The sequence below is a fragment of the Mustela erminea genome, chromosome 12 (genome assembly GCF_009829155.1).
Source record: "Mustela erminea isolate mMusErm1 chromosome 12, mMusErm1.Pri, whole genome shotgun sequence".
NCBI classification, from domain to species: domain Eukaryota; kingdom Metazoa; phylum Chordata; class Mammalia; order Carnivora; family Mustelidae; genus Mustela; species Mustela erminea.
The window spans coordinates 67,008,540-67,022,543 of NC_045625.1; the positions used below are offsets into that span (position 1 = coordinate 67,008,540).

Here is a 14,004-nt window from a genome sequence, read left to right on the forward strand (position 1 = left end):
CTGGAAAATCATTTCTGAAGTAGTTGTGTTGGCACTGGACTACCTTTCTCATTTTTCAGTTTCAGAGGAATGCATTGTTCAAACGCTTTGGTCTCTATTATTTGAAGTGTGTGTTGGAACTATATCTAAGCAGCAGTTAAATTATTAAGTGAAAGATTTTTGAGGTTTGAAAATATTGGTTGGTTCCAGATAAGTATTTGAAAGGATTTTTTCAGCTATCATATTGTCAAATACTGGCAGATCATGACATATTAAACATTAAATGAAATTAAGTTCAATTACAACTTTTTCCATTTGGATTTGCATGTCATTTTCAGTATCCACCATTGGAGCTTAAAATTACTTGATGTGTTTTCTGTACACCATCCACTTTTTTTCCAGATGTGTTAAGGCAGTTACTCAGTGGCCAGATGGAGGCACATTGAATGCATTTGAAGACAAAATATAGAATTGTTAAAGTAATTATCAACAGACTTTTTGAAGGCTCTTACCATGCTTTTAAAACTGTGATTATTTATTCATAGTGACGGTTACAGTTTTATTTGCTTTTGTTTCTTAATAGCAGAATATTGGCAGTGTCAAAATTCTGAATTTTCACAGCTCTTTTTTCATGTCTTTGGTAGCATGATGACAGTTACCATGTGGACTTTTGTTTTTCTTTTATTCCTCTTTTTAATTTGGTTTTAAATTTTTATTTAAGATATGTATGGACAGAGTTTAAAGAGTCACATAATTTTACAGTTTAATCAGGAAAAACTGGGTCCTCTTCCTACTTGCTGTTTCCTAGAATCAATTTTAGCATGTTTTTGAAGTTGAAATCCCCATGCATCTAAACAGTAGGCTTAGAGTGCCATCTCTTGATTTTCCTGCTTTTGGTCACTGCCCCCCTCCTTTTTCCTCCAGTTTTTAAGATAGGTATCCAGTAATTATCAGTCTTCTTTTCCAGGATATATATTTTCAAGTTACAAATTTCTCTCCAGTTACTGTTTTAGCTACATCACACATATTTTGATATTTAGTATTTTCATTATCTTTGTTTTGAAACTTTATTTTCATTATGATTTTTCTTTTTTTTTTTTTTTAAAGATTTTATTTATTTATTTGACAGAGAGAAATCACAAGTAGTCGGAGAGGCAGGCAGAGAGAGAGGGGAAGCAGGCTCCCTGCTGAGCAGAGAGCCCGATGTGGGGCTCGATCCCAGGACCCTGAGATCATGACCCGAGCCGAAGGCAGCGGCTTAACCCACTGAGCCACCCAGGCGCCCCTCATTATGATTTTTCTTTGATTCATTAGTCATGTCAAAGTAAGCTTTTTAAAATTCCAATTTTGTATTTATCTTTCTGTTGACTTCTAGCATTTGTAGCAGGAAGAGGACAGTCTACTTTTTTTTTAAGGTTTTGTTTATTTGAGAGAGAGAGTTAGGGAGAGAGAGAGGAAAAGCGAGTACATGCAGAGGAGAAGCAGACTCCCCACTGAGCAGAGAGCCCGACGTGGGGCTTGATCCCAGGATCTTGGGATCATGACCTAACCAACTGAGCCACCCAGGTGCCCCAAGAGGACATTCTTTATAATTAGAATCTTTTGAAATTTTTGAGGCTTATTTTATGGCATTGAATTTGATCAGCTTTTGTTACTATTTTTGTATCCTTGGAAAGAACTCTTATGTAACTGTCAGGCACAGTGGTATATTTTCCCATTGGGATAAGATTGGTCATCATGTTGAGAAGATATTTTCTGTCCTGGATTTTTATTCCAGCCCTATCAATTACTGTGAAAAATGTGTTAAAAATTTCTCACTGTGATTGCAAATGTGTCTCCTTCTTTTTGTAGGTCAGTTTTTGTTATGTATTTTTCAGTTTATTTATTTATTGCATATAAATGTGAATTGATTTCTGTTCCTCCTGGAATGAACTTTTTTTTTAAAAGATTATTTTAGAGAGAGAGTGAGAGAGAAGAGCAAGCAAGTAAGCGAGCAGGTTGGGGCTGGGGGAGAGGGAGAGAGAATCCCAAGCAGACTCCCTGCTGAACGTAGAGTGCAACGTAGGGCTCTGTCCCAGGACTTTAAGATGATGACCTGAGCTAAAACCAACAGTCGGTCATTTAACCATCTGAGTCACCCATGCATCCCTGAAATGAAATTTTAATGGTTACGAAGTTGTTGATGCTGTAAAGTTGCTCATCTCTAAGAATTTAAGGCAAAAAATGTTCAATAAAATATTAATATAGCTAAATTAACTTTGATGACTTACCTGGTGTCTTTTATTTTTATTTTATTTTACTTTTGAGAGAGGAGAGCACATGCTTCAGGGGGAGGGGCAGAGGCCAAGGGAGAGAATCTTGAGCAGCCTTGATAGTCCAGTGCAGGCTCCGTCCCACAACTTTGAGGTCACAACCTGAACTGAAGTCAAGAGTCAGTTGCAGCCTACCAAGCCACTCAGGTGCCCCTTGCCTGGTATCTTTTAAGATCTTTTTACTTTCAGCTTTTTGATATCCTTGGATGTATATCTTTTTAAACAGTGTATAGTTGGATTTAAAAAAATCAAGTCTGAGTCTTGGAACATTTAGTTCATTTAACTGGAGCATTTAGTTCATTTACATAGAATTATTACTGTATTTGGATTTATATTTATGAGATCTTGTTTTGTGTTTTCATTTGTTTCATCTGTGTTATCTTTGTCTTTTTTTTAGCCTTCATTTCGATTGACTCTTTTTTTGTTTCACTTTTTAACCCTTATCCTTTTGGAAGCTGTACGGTCTTGTCATTTTTTTAATCAACTTTGTTGAGGTGTACATTTACATACAATAAACTATTCCTTTGAAGTATAAGTTTGAATATTGACATATATACAGAAATTCTAGCTACTGTTGGTGTTGTAACATACATTTTTACTATTCTGATGTTAATTGGAACCTTTCTTCTTTTAATGATAAAATGAAACTTGGAATACTTTAAGTATAATCACCTCCCAAACCAATGTACATATTTTTAATTTATGTTTTAACGCTAGCTTTAAAAAAAAAATCTATATGATGGTATTGCTTTGTGTTTTACATTCAGTGTTATGATTTACAGACATTTTTCCTACTTTTTGTTTTTTACTTCTTGTTTCTCAGTCTTTCAGTCTGACTTACTTTCCTTCTGCTGGAATTATGTCTTTTAGTGTCTCTCTTGGTTTGAAAGTTGTCTTTATTTTGTAATCATTCTTGAAAGTTAGTTTCTCTGGCTGGTTTCTAAAAATCAACTTTAATGAAATATAATTTACATGCAGTAAATTATTCATATTTAAGTTCAGTGAGTTTTGACAAATTTGTACAACTGTGCAGCTACCAACCCAGCCAAGATACAGAATTATTTCCGTCACTCCAGGTGTGTCCCTGGGCCCCTGTGTCTGTGTGGTCAGTCTCCCCCCACTTCCTGCCCAGGTAACTACTGATCTACTCTCTGTTACTGTAGGTTAACTTTGCCTGTTCTGGAACTTCTCATAACCAGGATCCTATGTGAATGTACTCTTGTGTAAGGCCTCTGTGCTTGTCTTAGGGTTTTGAGGTTCACTGATGTTGTATGTATCAGTATCTCTTTCCTAATTGCTGAGTGGCATTTCATTGTATGGATGTACCATAATTTCTTCATCTATTCACTTGCTGAACACTGGAATGGTTGCAGTTTGGGGCTACTGTGAATAAGATTGATACCAGAATCTGTGTAAAAAGCTTTTTTTTTGGTGGAGATTTGCCTTCATTTCTCTTGGGTGGATAATATGAGTGAAATTGTTGGGTAGTATGTATGGGAATTGTATGTTTTCACTTTATAACACATTGTTTGTGGTGACTTTTGGGATAATTTCTTTAGCTTCCTGCTCCACAGTTTCCCAGTAGTGTTGACTAAGGGTGGGTATTCTTTTTTAAATCTTGTTTGGAATTCACTGTCTTTTAGAATCTGAGTTATTTTCTCTTAGGGGTTGGAAAAACCCACCTCTTCTCCAGAAAGTGCCTTTTTCTCTTTCCTTCTCTCTTTTGGCATTACCAGTTGGATGGTAATCCAGACTTTTTTACTCTCTTCTGTTTCTTTTAACTCTTTTTCATGTTTTCCCTTTCTTTCTCTGTGCTGCATTCAACTGAATTCATTCAAACAGTCTGCCAGTTCTGTCATTTTATTTTTGGCTCTATCTGATTGGTCATTATAAACATCCATTGGGCACTGAAACTTGTTTTCTCTTTTGGTGTTGAAGGTTTATAAAAGATCTGTTTAGTCACTCTTAAACTTCTTGTTTCTTGTCTTTTATTTCTTTTCAACATATTACATATAGCCATTTAGTTAGTCTTATAGTTTTAGTATCTGAAATTCTTGTAGGTCTTTTTCTACATCTGTTTGTTTTAGTTAGTTCTCTTCTACTTGCTTAACTTTTCATTTAGTTGTTGTTGTTTTTTCCTCCCTGTGAGCTGATTTTCTTTATAATTCTGTTTTCTTTATAATTCTGTTTGTGGAGCTTATGTGGAAACACCAGACATTTTTGTTATTTCCTTTGACAAGCACTCATATAGGTTACATTCCTCCTTGAGGGTTTTTGGAATACTCAAGTAATGTGAGTTCAGGCTTCAGTTTGTGTGGTGTGTGATGTTAGGCTTTTGGTACCAATTTATGAGTAGTCTTTTTTTTTTTTTTTACCCTCTTACTGCTAAGGTTTGAGACTGTTGGTTTTCTTCACTATTTCTTTTGTGGTGGGACTATTTCTAGGGGATTTATAGCAAAGGTTTCGTTCTTTATGAGGTTTCATCTTTATGGGAGGAGGACCTTTTGGTAGACTTCCCATCTTATGCAGGTCCTGGGATAGTCTCCTATTCTTTATACTCTGAGATAGAAAAACCTAAACCCCAGGTCACCTGGTTCAGCAAATGTTTTCCAAGTGGAAGTTACTACTTTGGGATCCCATCTTCATTACTATTTCCTCTTTGTTTTTGCTGTCTTATTCATTTGTTGTACTTAAAATATTTTAATATCTTACCCAGCAATTATAAGAGTTTCTGAGGGGTGATACCTTACTCACCAGGTTTCCTACAACAGGATTTTTTTTTTTTTTAAGAATTACAGGGTCACATTTTAATTCCTGAATTTTACAGTTCAGCATTAATATCACCACATGTGTACAGATGGTATAAGATAAGCGCAGTGGTATTTTTGATACAAAATAAATGTCTGTTTTATTAAAAAACTATCTTTCATATATACACGGCAGCCCATCTTTTCTGAACAAACTCTTCTAACTATAGAATTTTTCAGAATAAGGGCACTCTCAGGAAAAATGGACTCATAACACATATTACGAGGGTGATCTGAAGATTGTAGGTGGAATTACTATTTTCACTTTTTTACCCTAATGCATTAAATTGTATTTTGAATTGTTCTCAGTTCAGCATGATCTCAGATCATAGATGAGTAGATTAACATCAAAATATTTACAGTTAACTTGCTGTTCTAAAAATCAAACCTCTTAACTGTTTGCCTCAACTTATTATTTTAAATTAATTTATGTACATGGAATGTGCTTACACTCTTTTTAAAAAATGCAGCTTTCATATTACATTCTTGTTTGTTTATGGGGAAACTTCCTCTGCTGCATACCGACTTTGATACTGAAGTAACTTCTTGAATCAAAATGGCATCTAGATATTAGATGCCACTTAATTCAGCACTATTCTCTGAATGCCAGTGTTCATAAATCAACAGAGTGTTTTCCTCTTCAACAGCTGTAATGCACAGCCACCTACCTACTACCTCCTTTGTGCCTCCACTGTCTCCTTGGATTAGATGTGGTAGAGGGGCTGGAAGTGAATCATCTTTGAGTCCCTGGTTTTTATACAGTGGATATTTAAGGAATCAATCCCAAAGGAAAAGTTTCATAATTTTCATGACATAATGAGTCTTAAAAAGTTAAAGAAAATTAAAAGAAGTGCAAATACAGAAAAATATTTGCAAAAAACGGGTTAGAGGATTAGTTTATGTGTGTGTGTATGTCTGTATTTTTTTAATGGAGGAATTTATACAACAAAATAAGAAAACCCCTATATTTCAGGAACAAATAAGTTATCTATGAAGAATTAAACCAGTTAACAGATGAATAGACAATTTTTTGCTTTTCTCATAGGGAAATTAAAATTTAAATGACAGGAGATTATACTTCTTAACTACCAATTTTAAAGAAGTGTTTTAAAACTATAGTAGCTAATGTTGGCAAGGAAGAAGATCAGTTGGAATAGATAACCTCATACAGAGTGAGAATAAATATTAAGATATGTATTATTGGAGAGTATTTGGACAATTTGTATTAAATATTAAAATTGATTGTAGTATCTGTCCCTGTAATTCCATGTCTGTGCTTAGGAAATCGTGCTAAAGAAAGAAAAATTTTATGCAAAAGGATGTTCATTACAGAATTCTTTATAGTAGTAATTTTGGAAATGGCTTACTTACATGCTTTATGTGTTTAAATCCTTCTCTGTTGTATAAAGGACTTAATGCCCAACTGTGGAATAAAGGTTAAGTCAATTGCGGTATATTTCTTTTATAGAGTCTTATATAGACAAAAAAATATTTATATAAATCTAAAAGGAGAGAAGCTTACCTGATTTGTCAGCAGCATCCTTTTTTTTAAACTTGGCTTTTAGGACATTTTTCTTTCCTGGTATTTGTCTTTCCAGACTGACTTTTCCTTCTCTGTCTCCTTTTCGGTTTTATCTTTATCTCTTCAACCTCTGTAGATTGATTTTAGTGCCCCGGTGTTCAGTCTTTTTTCTTCTCTTTAGTTCTTTCCAATGATGATTTCCATTCTCATTGTTCAGAATAATATCTGTATGATAATGACTCTCAAGTATTTGTCTTCTGGATGGATATTTCTTCTCCATTCTAAACTCATATGTCTAATTGCCTACTTTAATAGCTCACATTTAACCTCTCAGAGCTAAACTAAAGCTTTTCGTTTATTCAGGCAAGCACTTTGGTGCCATAAGTGACACCTCTGTCACGTATGTGTACCTTCTGTCCTGCCTCTGGTCTTTTGCAGTGTCATGGCACTTCTGGCTCACCGTGCATTTAGAATCCAACCCCTTCTCACCAACTTGCCTACACTCTTAATTGGTCCTCAGTCCTCAGAAGGATAATAGAACAGTGGTTCTCAACTGGGCTTGTCTCCAGGGCGTGTTTGACAATATCTGGGGATATTTTTGGTGATCACAAATGGGTGGGGATGCTACGGGCATCTAGAGTAGACAGAGGAGAGAGGCCGGGGATGTTGCCAAACATCCTATAACGTGCAAGATGGTGCTGCCTATCTTGCCACCCCTGACCCCTGAAATACAGAACCAAAACCCAACAAAAAAGAAATACACACACACACACACACACACACAATTTTGAATTTTTATTTAAATTCTAGCTAGTTAACATTTAGGGTAAAATTGGCTTCATGCATAGAATTTAGTGATTCATGACTTATGTATAACAACACCCAGTGCTCATCCCAAGTGCCCTCCTTAATGCCCGCCTCCCTCCAGTAAACCTCAGTTTGTTCTCTATGGTTAAGACTCTCTTATGGTTTGTTTCCCTCTCTCTAAAAATGAATTATCTAGATCAAATGTCTCAACCCCTTTGGTTATGAAACCTTGTACTCTAGGTAGTTAAGGAACTCTGTGCTTATACAGGTTCTGTTTTCTTTTGTGTGTGTTTTTTGTTTTCCTAAATATAAGTCATCTCATGGCATTCCTCTTCCCCAAATTGTCCATTGGCTCCCAGTGTAGCCTGCAAAGCCGTACAGTATCTGGTCCTCTTTTACATCTTGGATTTCATCTTGCTCATTCTGTGCCAGCCATCCTAACTCCCTTGCTGGTCTCTGCATACATCAGGCATTCTTCTATTCTGGCTCCTGAGCATGGCAGCCCTTTCTGCCTTTGCTTTTATGTTATCTTCCCAGTGAGGCTTCACAAATCCATGGAATTTCAAATTGTAGCCCATCTTCCCTCCCCTTGGCGCTCCCAGTCCACAGTACCAGTACCCCATTCTCCCTCTTTTTTTTTTTTTTCCCATTCTCCCCTCTTTAATGCTTTAGCCTACTCACCTTCCATAGCATACATTTTTGTCATTTTTAAAGAAAGATTTATTTTAGAAAAGGAAAAGAGGGTGCACATAGGGGTGCGTGCAGAGGAAGAGGGAGAGGATCCTCAAGCAGACTCCCTGCCAAGCCCAGAGCCTCATGGGGTGGGGGACTTGATGTCAGGACCCTGAGATCTTGACCTGAGCTGAAATCAAGAGTGGATGCTTAACCGACTCAGCTACCCAGGCGTGCCTGTGTCATGTTTATTACTTGACGTGTTGACAGTCCTCTCCCTTCCTTCCAAAGAAGGAAGCTGCAAGAGGGAAGAGTTTTTTGTTTCTCTTTTTGTTTTTAAGTTGATGGTATTTAAGTGCCTGAAACATTGCTTGGCACAAAACAGACACTCTAATTGTTGAGTTAATGAATAACAATTCAGTTGTGTGTGTTTTTTTTTTAATAGGAGACTGGATGCTTTTAATGCTTTGTGCTTTTGTAAAATTTCCCATATTTCTCTTATATGTAGGCATTATTTTTATAATCGAAAAAGTAAAATAAGTGTAATGAATTTTGTGGCTAAATACTTTGTGTTTTCTTAGTGAAATTAAAACATACTCTTTTATCCATCTTCCTGATTTTCAAATGTTAGGTTTCTGAAGCAGCATATTCAAGAATATAGTCTTAGTTTTGTTAATACATTTTAATATTTACAGGTAAAAGGTTGAACATTTTTTTTTTTTTTAAATTTTCAAAGGACTATGATTTAATCTCCAAAGAACCAAAGCCTTTCGTATTTGAGGGAAAAGTACGTGGTCCTATTGTTGTTCCTACTGCGGGAGAGGAAGCATCTGGGAATCCAGGCAACTTAAAAAAAGGAGTTGTCAGGAATGCAAATGTGTCTCCTAAAGGAGAGGAAGGTGATAAGAAACCTACCTGTATGGATGTGGCAAAAGAAGATATTAAGAATAATGACAGAACATCACAACAGCAGCTAGGTGATCAAAACAGAACTATTACATCCACTCAGGGCGTAAACAATGATATTGTGAAGGCCTTGGACCGAATTACGTTGCAGAATATCCCTTCCCAGACAGCCCCAGGTTTTACTGCAGGAGCCAAGAAGGACTACAACCTCCCTCTTACCGTCCTCACGTGCACTAAAGCTTGTCCACACATGGCCGCTTGTGGAAATGTTCTTTTTGAGGGAAGAACAGTTCAGCTAGGGAAACTGTGTTGTACTGGAGTTGAAACTGAGGATGATGAAGATACAGAGTCTGTTTCATCATTGGAGCAAGCGTCAGTGGAAGTCTCTGATGGACCCACACTCCACGACTCAGATCTCTATATTGAGATTGTGAAAAATACAAAGTCTGTCCCAGAATATTCAGAAGTGGCTTATCCTGATTATTTTGGTCACATTCCGCCTCCATTCAAAGAGCCTATTTTAGAAAGACCATATGGTGTACAAAGGTGAGTTTCAGGTTTCTTCTTTCTCTTAAAACAAGCCCATTGTCAAAATATGAGTACTTAGGAAGAAAAGTATTCTGAATTAAAGTTATTGTCATTTTTTTATCCTGCTTTGGAAATTTGCTCTTATTTGCAATTGTTCTTATGGGTTAACTTTATTTTCTAAGCTCATTACTTATCCAGATGGAGCCAGCATAATAAACCTAACCATTGGACAATTTAGAAATTTTTATTTAGATGGCATCTGAATATATAGGTTATTTACTAATCTTTAATAAATATTAGTAGCAATATATTAATTTAGTATTTTATTATAATTTGAACTTGATTTAGATTTATGATTTAAAAATGGAAATGTGGACACATATTACTTTGTTGCAAAAATTGAAATTGGAAATACTCAGTATGAAAATTTGGGTCTCATAAAAACAGTAACTAAAGTTATTAGATCTTGCCAATTAATTTTATAAATTACAAATAGTATTAACTATTACCATCTAGTAATACCTGGCCTCTAAGTACATTTGTGGTGCAACTTGACTCTTTTCAGTGATTATGTTTAGGGTTTTGTGATGATGGTTTACTAGTGCCTAATCTCTGTGCTCTTGTTATGAGTATAGCACATAATGATACAGAAGACACTGCTGTGGGCATTTGATTTTCCTTGGACTATAGGCTTTTTTAAAACAACAGTTGTATCTTCTTAATTTTTTTATATTTAATGTATTATATAAATTAATCATTTTTACTTAGCAACTTAGTGTGTGTTTAATGCTACCATTTGGCTCCTTTACCCACAGGTATGGAATGACATAAGATGTAGCATCAGAACTGGGAAAGGTGTGTAGAAGTGGGTGTGGCTCTGGCATCCACTGGATGCATCACACACACACACACACACACACACACACACACACACACACACTGCACTGTCCAGAGGCACCTGGCCTCTTAGAGTGCCAGAATGGCCTTCAAAAGGCCAGTGAAGCTCCCAACTAGGAGGAAATACTGTGTAGTAATGGCTTGCAATCTTTCAAAATGAAGTATATGTACTAAATTAGAAACTTCCACGTGGTTCTGTATTCCCAAAAGAAAGAATGCATAAGTCTCATACCAGGAGGACCAGGAGGTGGGGACAGAAAGTAGTCCTACCTACCTGTGGCTCGCAGTGTTCCACTAGGGGACTTGGTACTTTCTGTCCCTGTACCTCTGAGCTCTGCAGGGTTAGTAGTCCTGGCTCCCAGAGTGGATGTTGTCTTTCCATGGGGGATGTAATAAGGGTACAACTTCCCTACAGGCTGCCAAGGGTGTCTTTAGACTCTTGTGTCTAGGACCAGCAGGCATCTTGACCCAGATCAGCTAAAGGAGGTGAGATTGCTTGTACACCATGGCAGCAGGTCGACTATGTGTGGAACTCAAGTGATTCACTTGTTTTAAGCATGAGTGGGCATGTCACAGCCCCTCAGAATGAGAAGAGATGATTGCCAGGGGCTCATACTCCTCTAAGTTTGGGTCACTTGCAGGATGGAGCTGAGTGGGTGGGGGGTTTAGATTGATGCTGGAGGATTGAGATGAGGCATTGCAGCCTTGGGGAGGTTGCAGTGTTGGAAACAAAGTTCATCCTGGTCACATTTGTCTTCTCAGGTTCTCCTTAGGAGATGCCCACAGGAACTGTGGGGGAACTGCATGGGAACTGCATTTGTTCCTTCAAGTGACAATAATTTGAGCCTGGAGGAACAAATGCATGTAGCAAGCATACTTGAACCAGTTGGTTTGACTTGATAGGCATGACGAGTTAGTGGGGTGTGTCCTGGCAGGACAGGGCACTCTGAAAATCAAGTCAGAGTGTTCGGATTCTAGACTTGGCTCTCTCACTGATTCTGTGTGTGTATGTTTGCACGAAATAACTTAATTTCTCTAGATATCAATTTTATTTTCAAACAATGGATTGATGCCCATTAGTAACCCGTATTAAAGTATAAAATAATAGTGTGTCATGTAGTACAGCAAAGTATTATTTCATAAACTTTTGTTTCAGGGGCATGTGTGTATGTGCATGTGCACACACATAGCAGTCATTTTTTTTTTTTTTAAAGATTTGTTTTAGAGAGAGAGTGTGCCCAGGGGAAGGGGTAGAGGGAAAGAGAGAGAGAGAAAATCTCAAGTAGGCTCCCCACTGAGTGGGAAGCCTGATGTGGGGCTTGATCCCATGACCCTGAGATCATGACCTGAGCCAAAATCAAGAGTGACTGAGCTACCCAGACGACCTATTAGGACAGTGATTTTTTTTTTTTTTTTTTGAAAGATCTTATTTATTTATTGGAGCAAGAGAGGCAGAGATAGGGCAGGAGCAGGGAAGAGAGGGAGAAGAAAGCTTCCTGCTGGGCAGGGACCCTGATGTGGGACTTGATCCCAGGACTCTGGGATCATGACCAGAGCCAAAGGCCGTCGCTTAACCAACTGAGCCACCCAGGCACCCAGTACAGTGAATTTTAAAATGTATTTCTAGTAGGTAATGATCAGAAAACTTTGTCATTCACCTCGAAAACACATATGCAAACTATGGCCTGTTGTATCAAATATAGCTCACTACTGCCTGTTTATGTTCAGCCCACAAGCTAAGAGTGGTTTTACATGTTTAAATGGTTCTAAAACAAAACATTTTGTGACACATGAAAATTATATGACATTCATATTTGTGTTAATAAGTAAAGATTTTTGGGGGCACAGCCATTCCTATTTGTTTATGTATGATCTGTAACTGTTTTGGTGCCACTATGGTAGAGTTGAATGATTGTTGTAGAGACCGTGTAGCTTGCAAAGCCTAAAATATTTATTATTTGTTTCTTAAAGGAAAAGTCTGCTTGACCCCAGTAGCTAGGTCTGAAGGCTTCCTGGTTCTGTATATGTGATAAAATATCCAATACAGGCCAGATAGTAAGTATTTCTTATTACCCAGAAATGCTCGGTTTTTGAAATACTGCATTGAGGAGGTTGTTTCTAGTTTGCTTATCTTATTTGCCTCGTCTTCTGCAACTTAGGTTTTGAGCAAATGATAAACGTTTTATAAATTACTTGCCAACTTATAGCCCAGCCCCTGTTCAAATGCAGTAAAATTATAAATGAATAATGTCAAAATTAATAAGAATTTCTTGTTTGATCATTTTCAGAAAAAGGAAGCATTAGACTTCTTAAAATTAGTAAAAATATTTCTGTTAGTTTGAATTTCTACTTTCCAAATATCACTGATCTTTATTTTTTTTTTTTAAGATTTTATTTATTTATTTGACAGACAGCGATCACAGTTAGGCAGAGAGGCAAGCAGAGAGAGAGAGAAAGAGAGAGAGAGAAGGGAGGAAGCAGGCTCCCCACTGAGCAGAGAGTCCGATGTGGGACTTGATCCCAGGACACTGGGATCATGACCTGAGCCAACCTGAGGCAGAGGTTTTAACCCACTGAGCCACCCAGGCGCCCCTATCACTGATCTTTTAAGCATTAATATTTTTGAAAATAATGCAGCAAATGAATAAAACTTCATTAAAAATTTCTTCACCTCATATGGAAGGGGTAAAACCTATTATAAGCTTCGTATTTCATTGTACTTAACCCTTGAAATTTTTTTTTTAACTGTAATCACATATTGATAATTACTTGAATTCGTATTTTTTATTTAAGTTGGCTTACAAATTAAAAGTGTAACTTACCAAAAAAAAAAGAAAAGTGTAACTTACCTCTTGTGTTTTAAAGTGTACATAGCAGGGCGCCTGGGTGGCTCAGTGGGTTAAGCTGCTGCCTTCAGCTCAGGTCATGATCTCAGGGTCCTGGGATCGAGTCCCACATCCAGCTCTCTGCTCAGCAGGGAGCTTGCTTCCCCCTCTCTCTCTGCCTGCTTCTCTGCCTACTTGTGATCTCTCTCTGTCAAATAAATAAATAAAATCTTAAAAAAAAAATAAAGTGTGCATAGCATTTTTGGGTACATTTTTCCTGTTTTTCATATTCTGTAAAATAGAGAATGAGAAAACGTAGAAAGAAGAAAGGTCACTTTGCCCCATTCACCAGAGGTGGTAACTTTTAGCATTTGATTTTACTTTCCATTATTTTTCTGTGTGTTTTAAGATTGTCTAGCTGTATTTTATAATAGAATATAATTTGTATTGCCTTGTTTTAAAAAGCATTTAAGACCTTGTACCAACATACTTTTATCAAAATAAAATGAAATATACGACAAAGAAATAGCATGACTCTTAATCACAGAAGTATTTCAGCTTCTCTCAAAATAAAAGAAATGCAAATTAAAAAGTGCTGAAATACCATATCCTACATAAAAATTGCCAAAATCTAGACATTTTATAGCTCATTCTATAAATGAGGCTGTGGAGGAACAGGCTCCTTTATACATTGATAATGGGATTTCAGATTGATAGTAGCTCTTGTGGAGGGCAGTCTTACAGGGTCT

General features: G+C 36.9%; 1 protein-coding gene across 8 annotated transcripts in view; it reads left to right on the plus strand.

Moving 5' to 3' along the window:
* The window catches only part of AGTPBP1 (ATP/GTP binding protein 1), a 158,061-nt gene that overhangs the window by 84,295 nt on the left and 59,762 nt on the right, over positions 1–14,004 (plus strand). For all 8 annotated transcript variants that reach the window (XR_004277300.1, XR_004277301.1, XM_032306880.1 and 5 more), the window contains exon 14: positions 8,836–9,551. Coding sequence is in view for 6 of the 8 variants with exons in the window: in XM_032306880.1 (XP_032162771.1) it covers positions 8,836–9,551 (716 nt within the window). In the remaining 2 variants the exon portion in view is untranslated. The remainder of the gene's footprint in view (positions 1–8,835; positions 9,552–14,004) is intronic.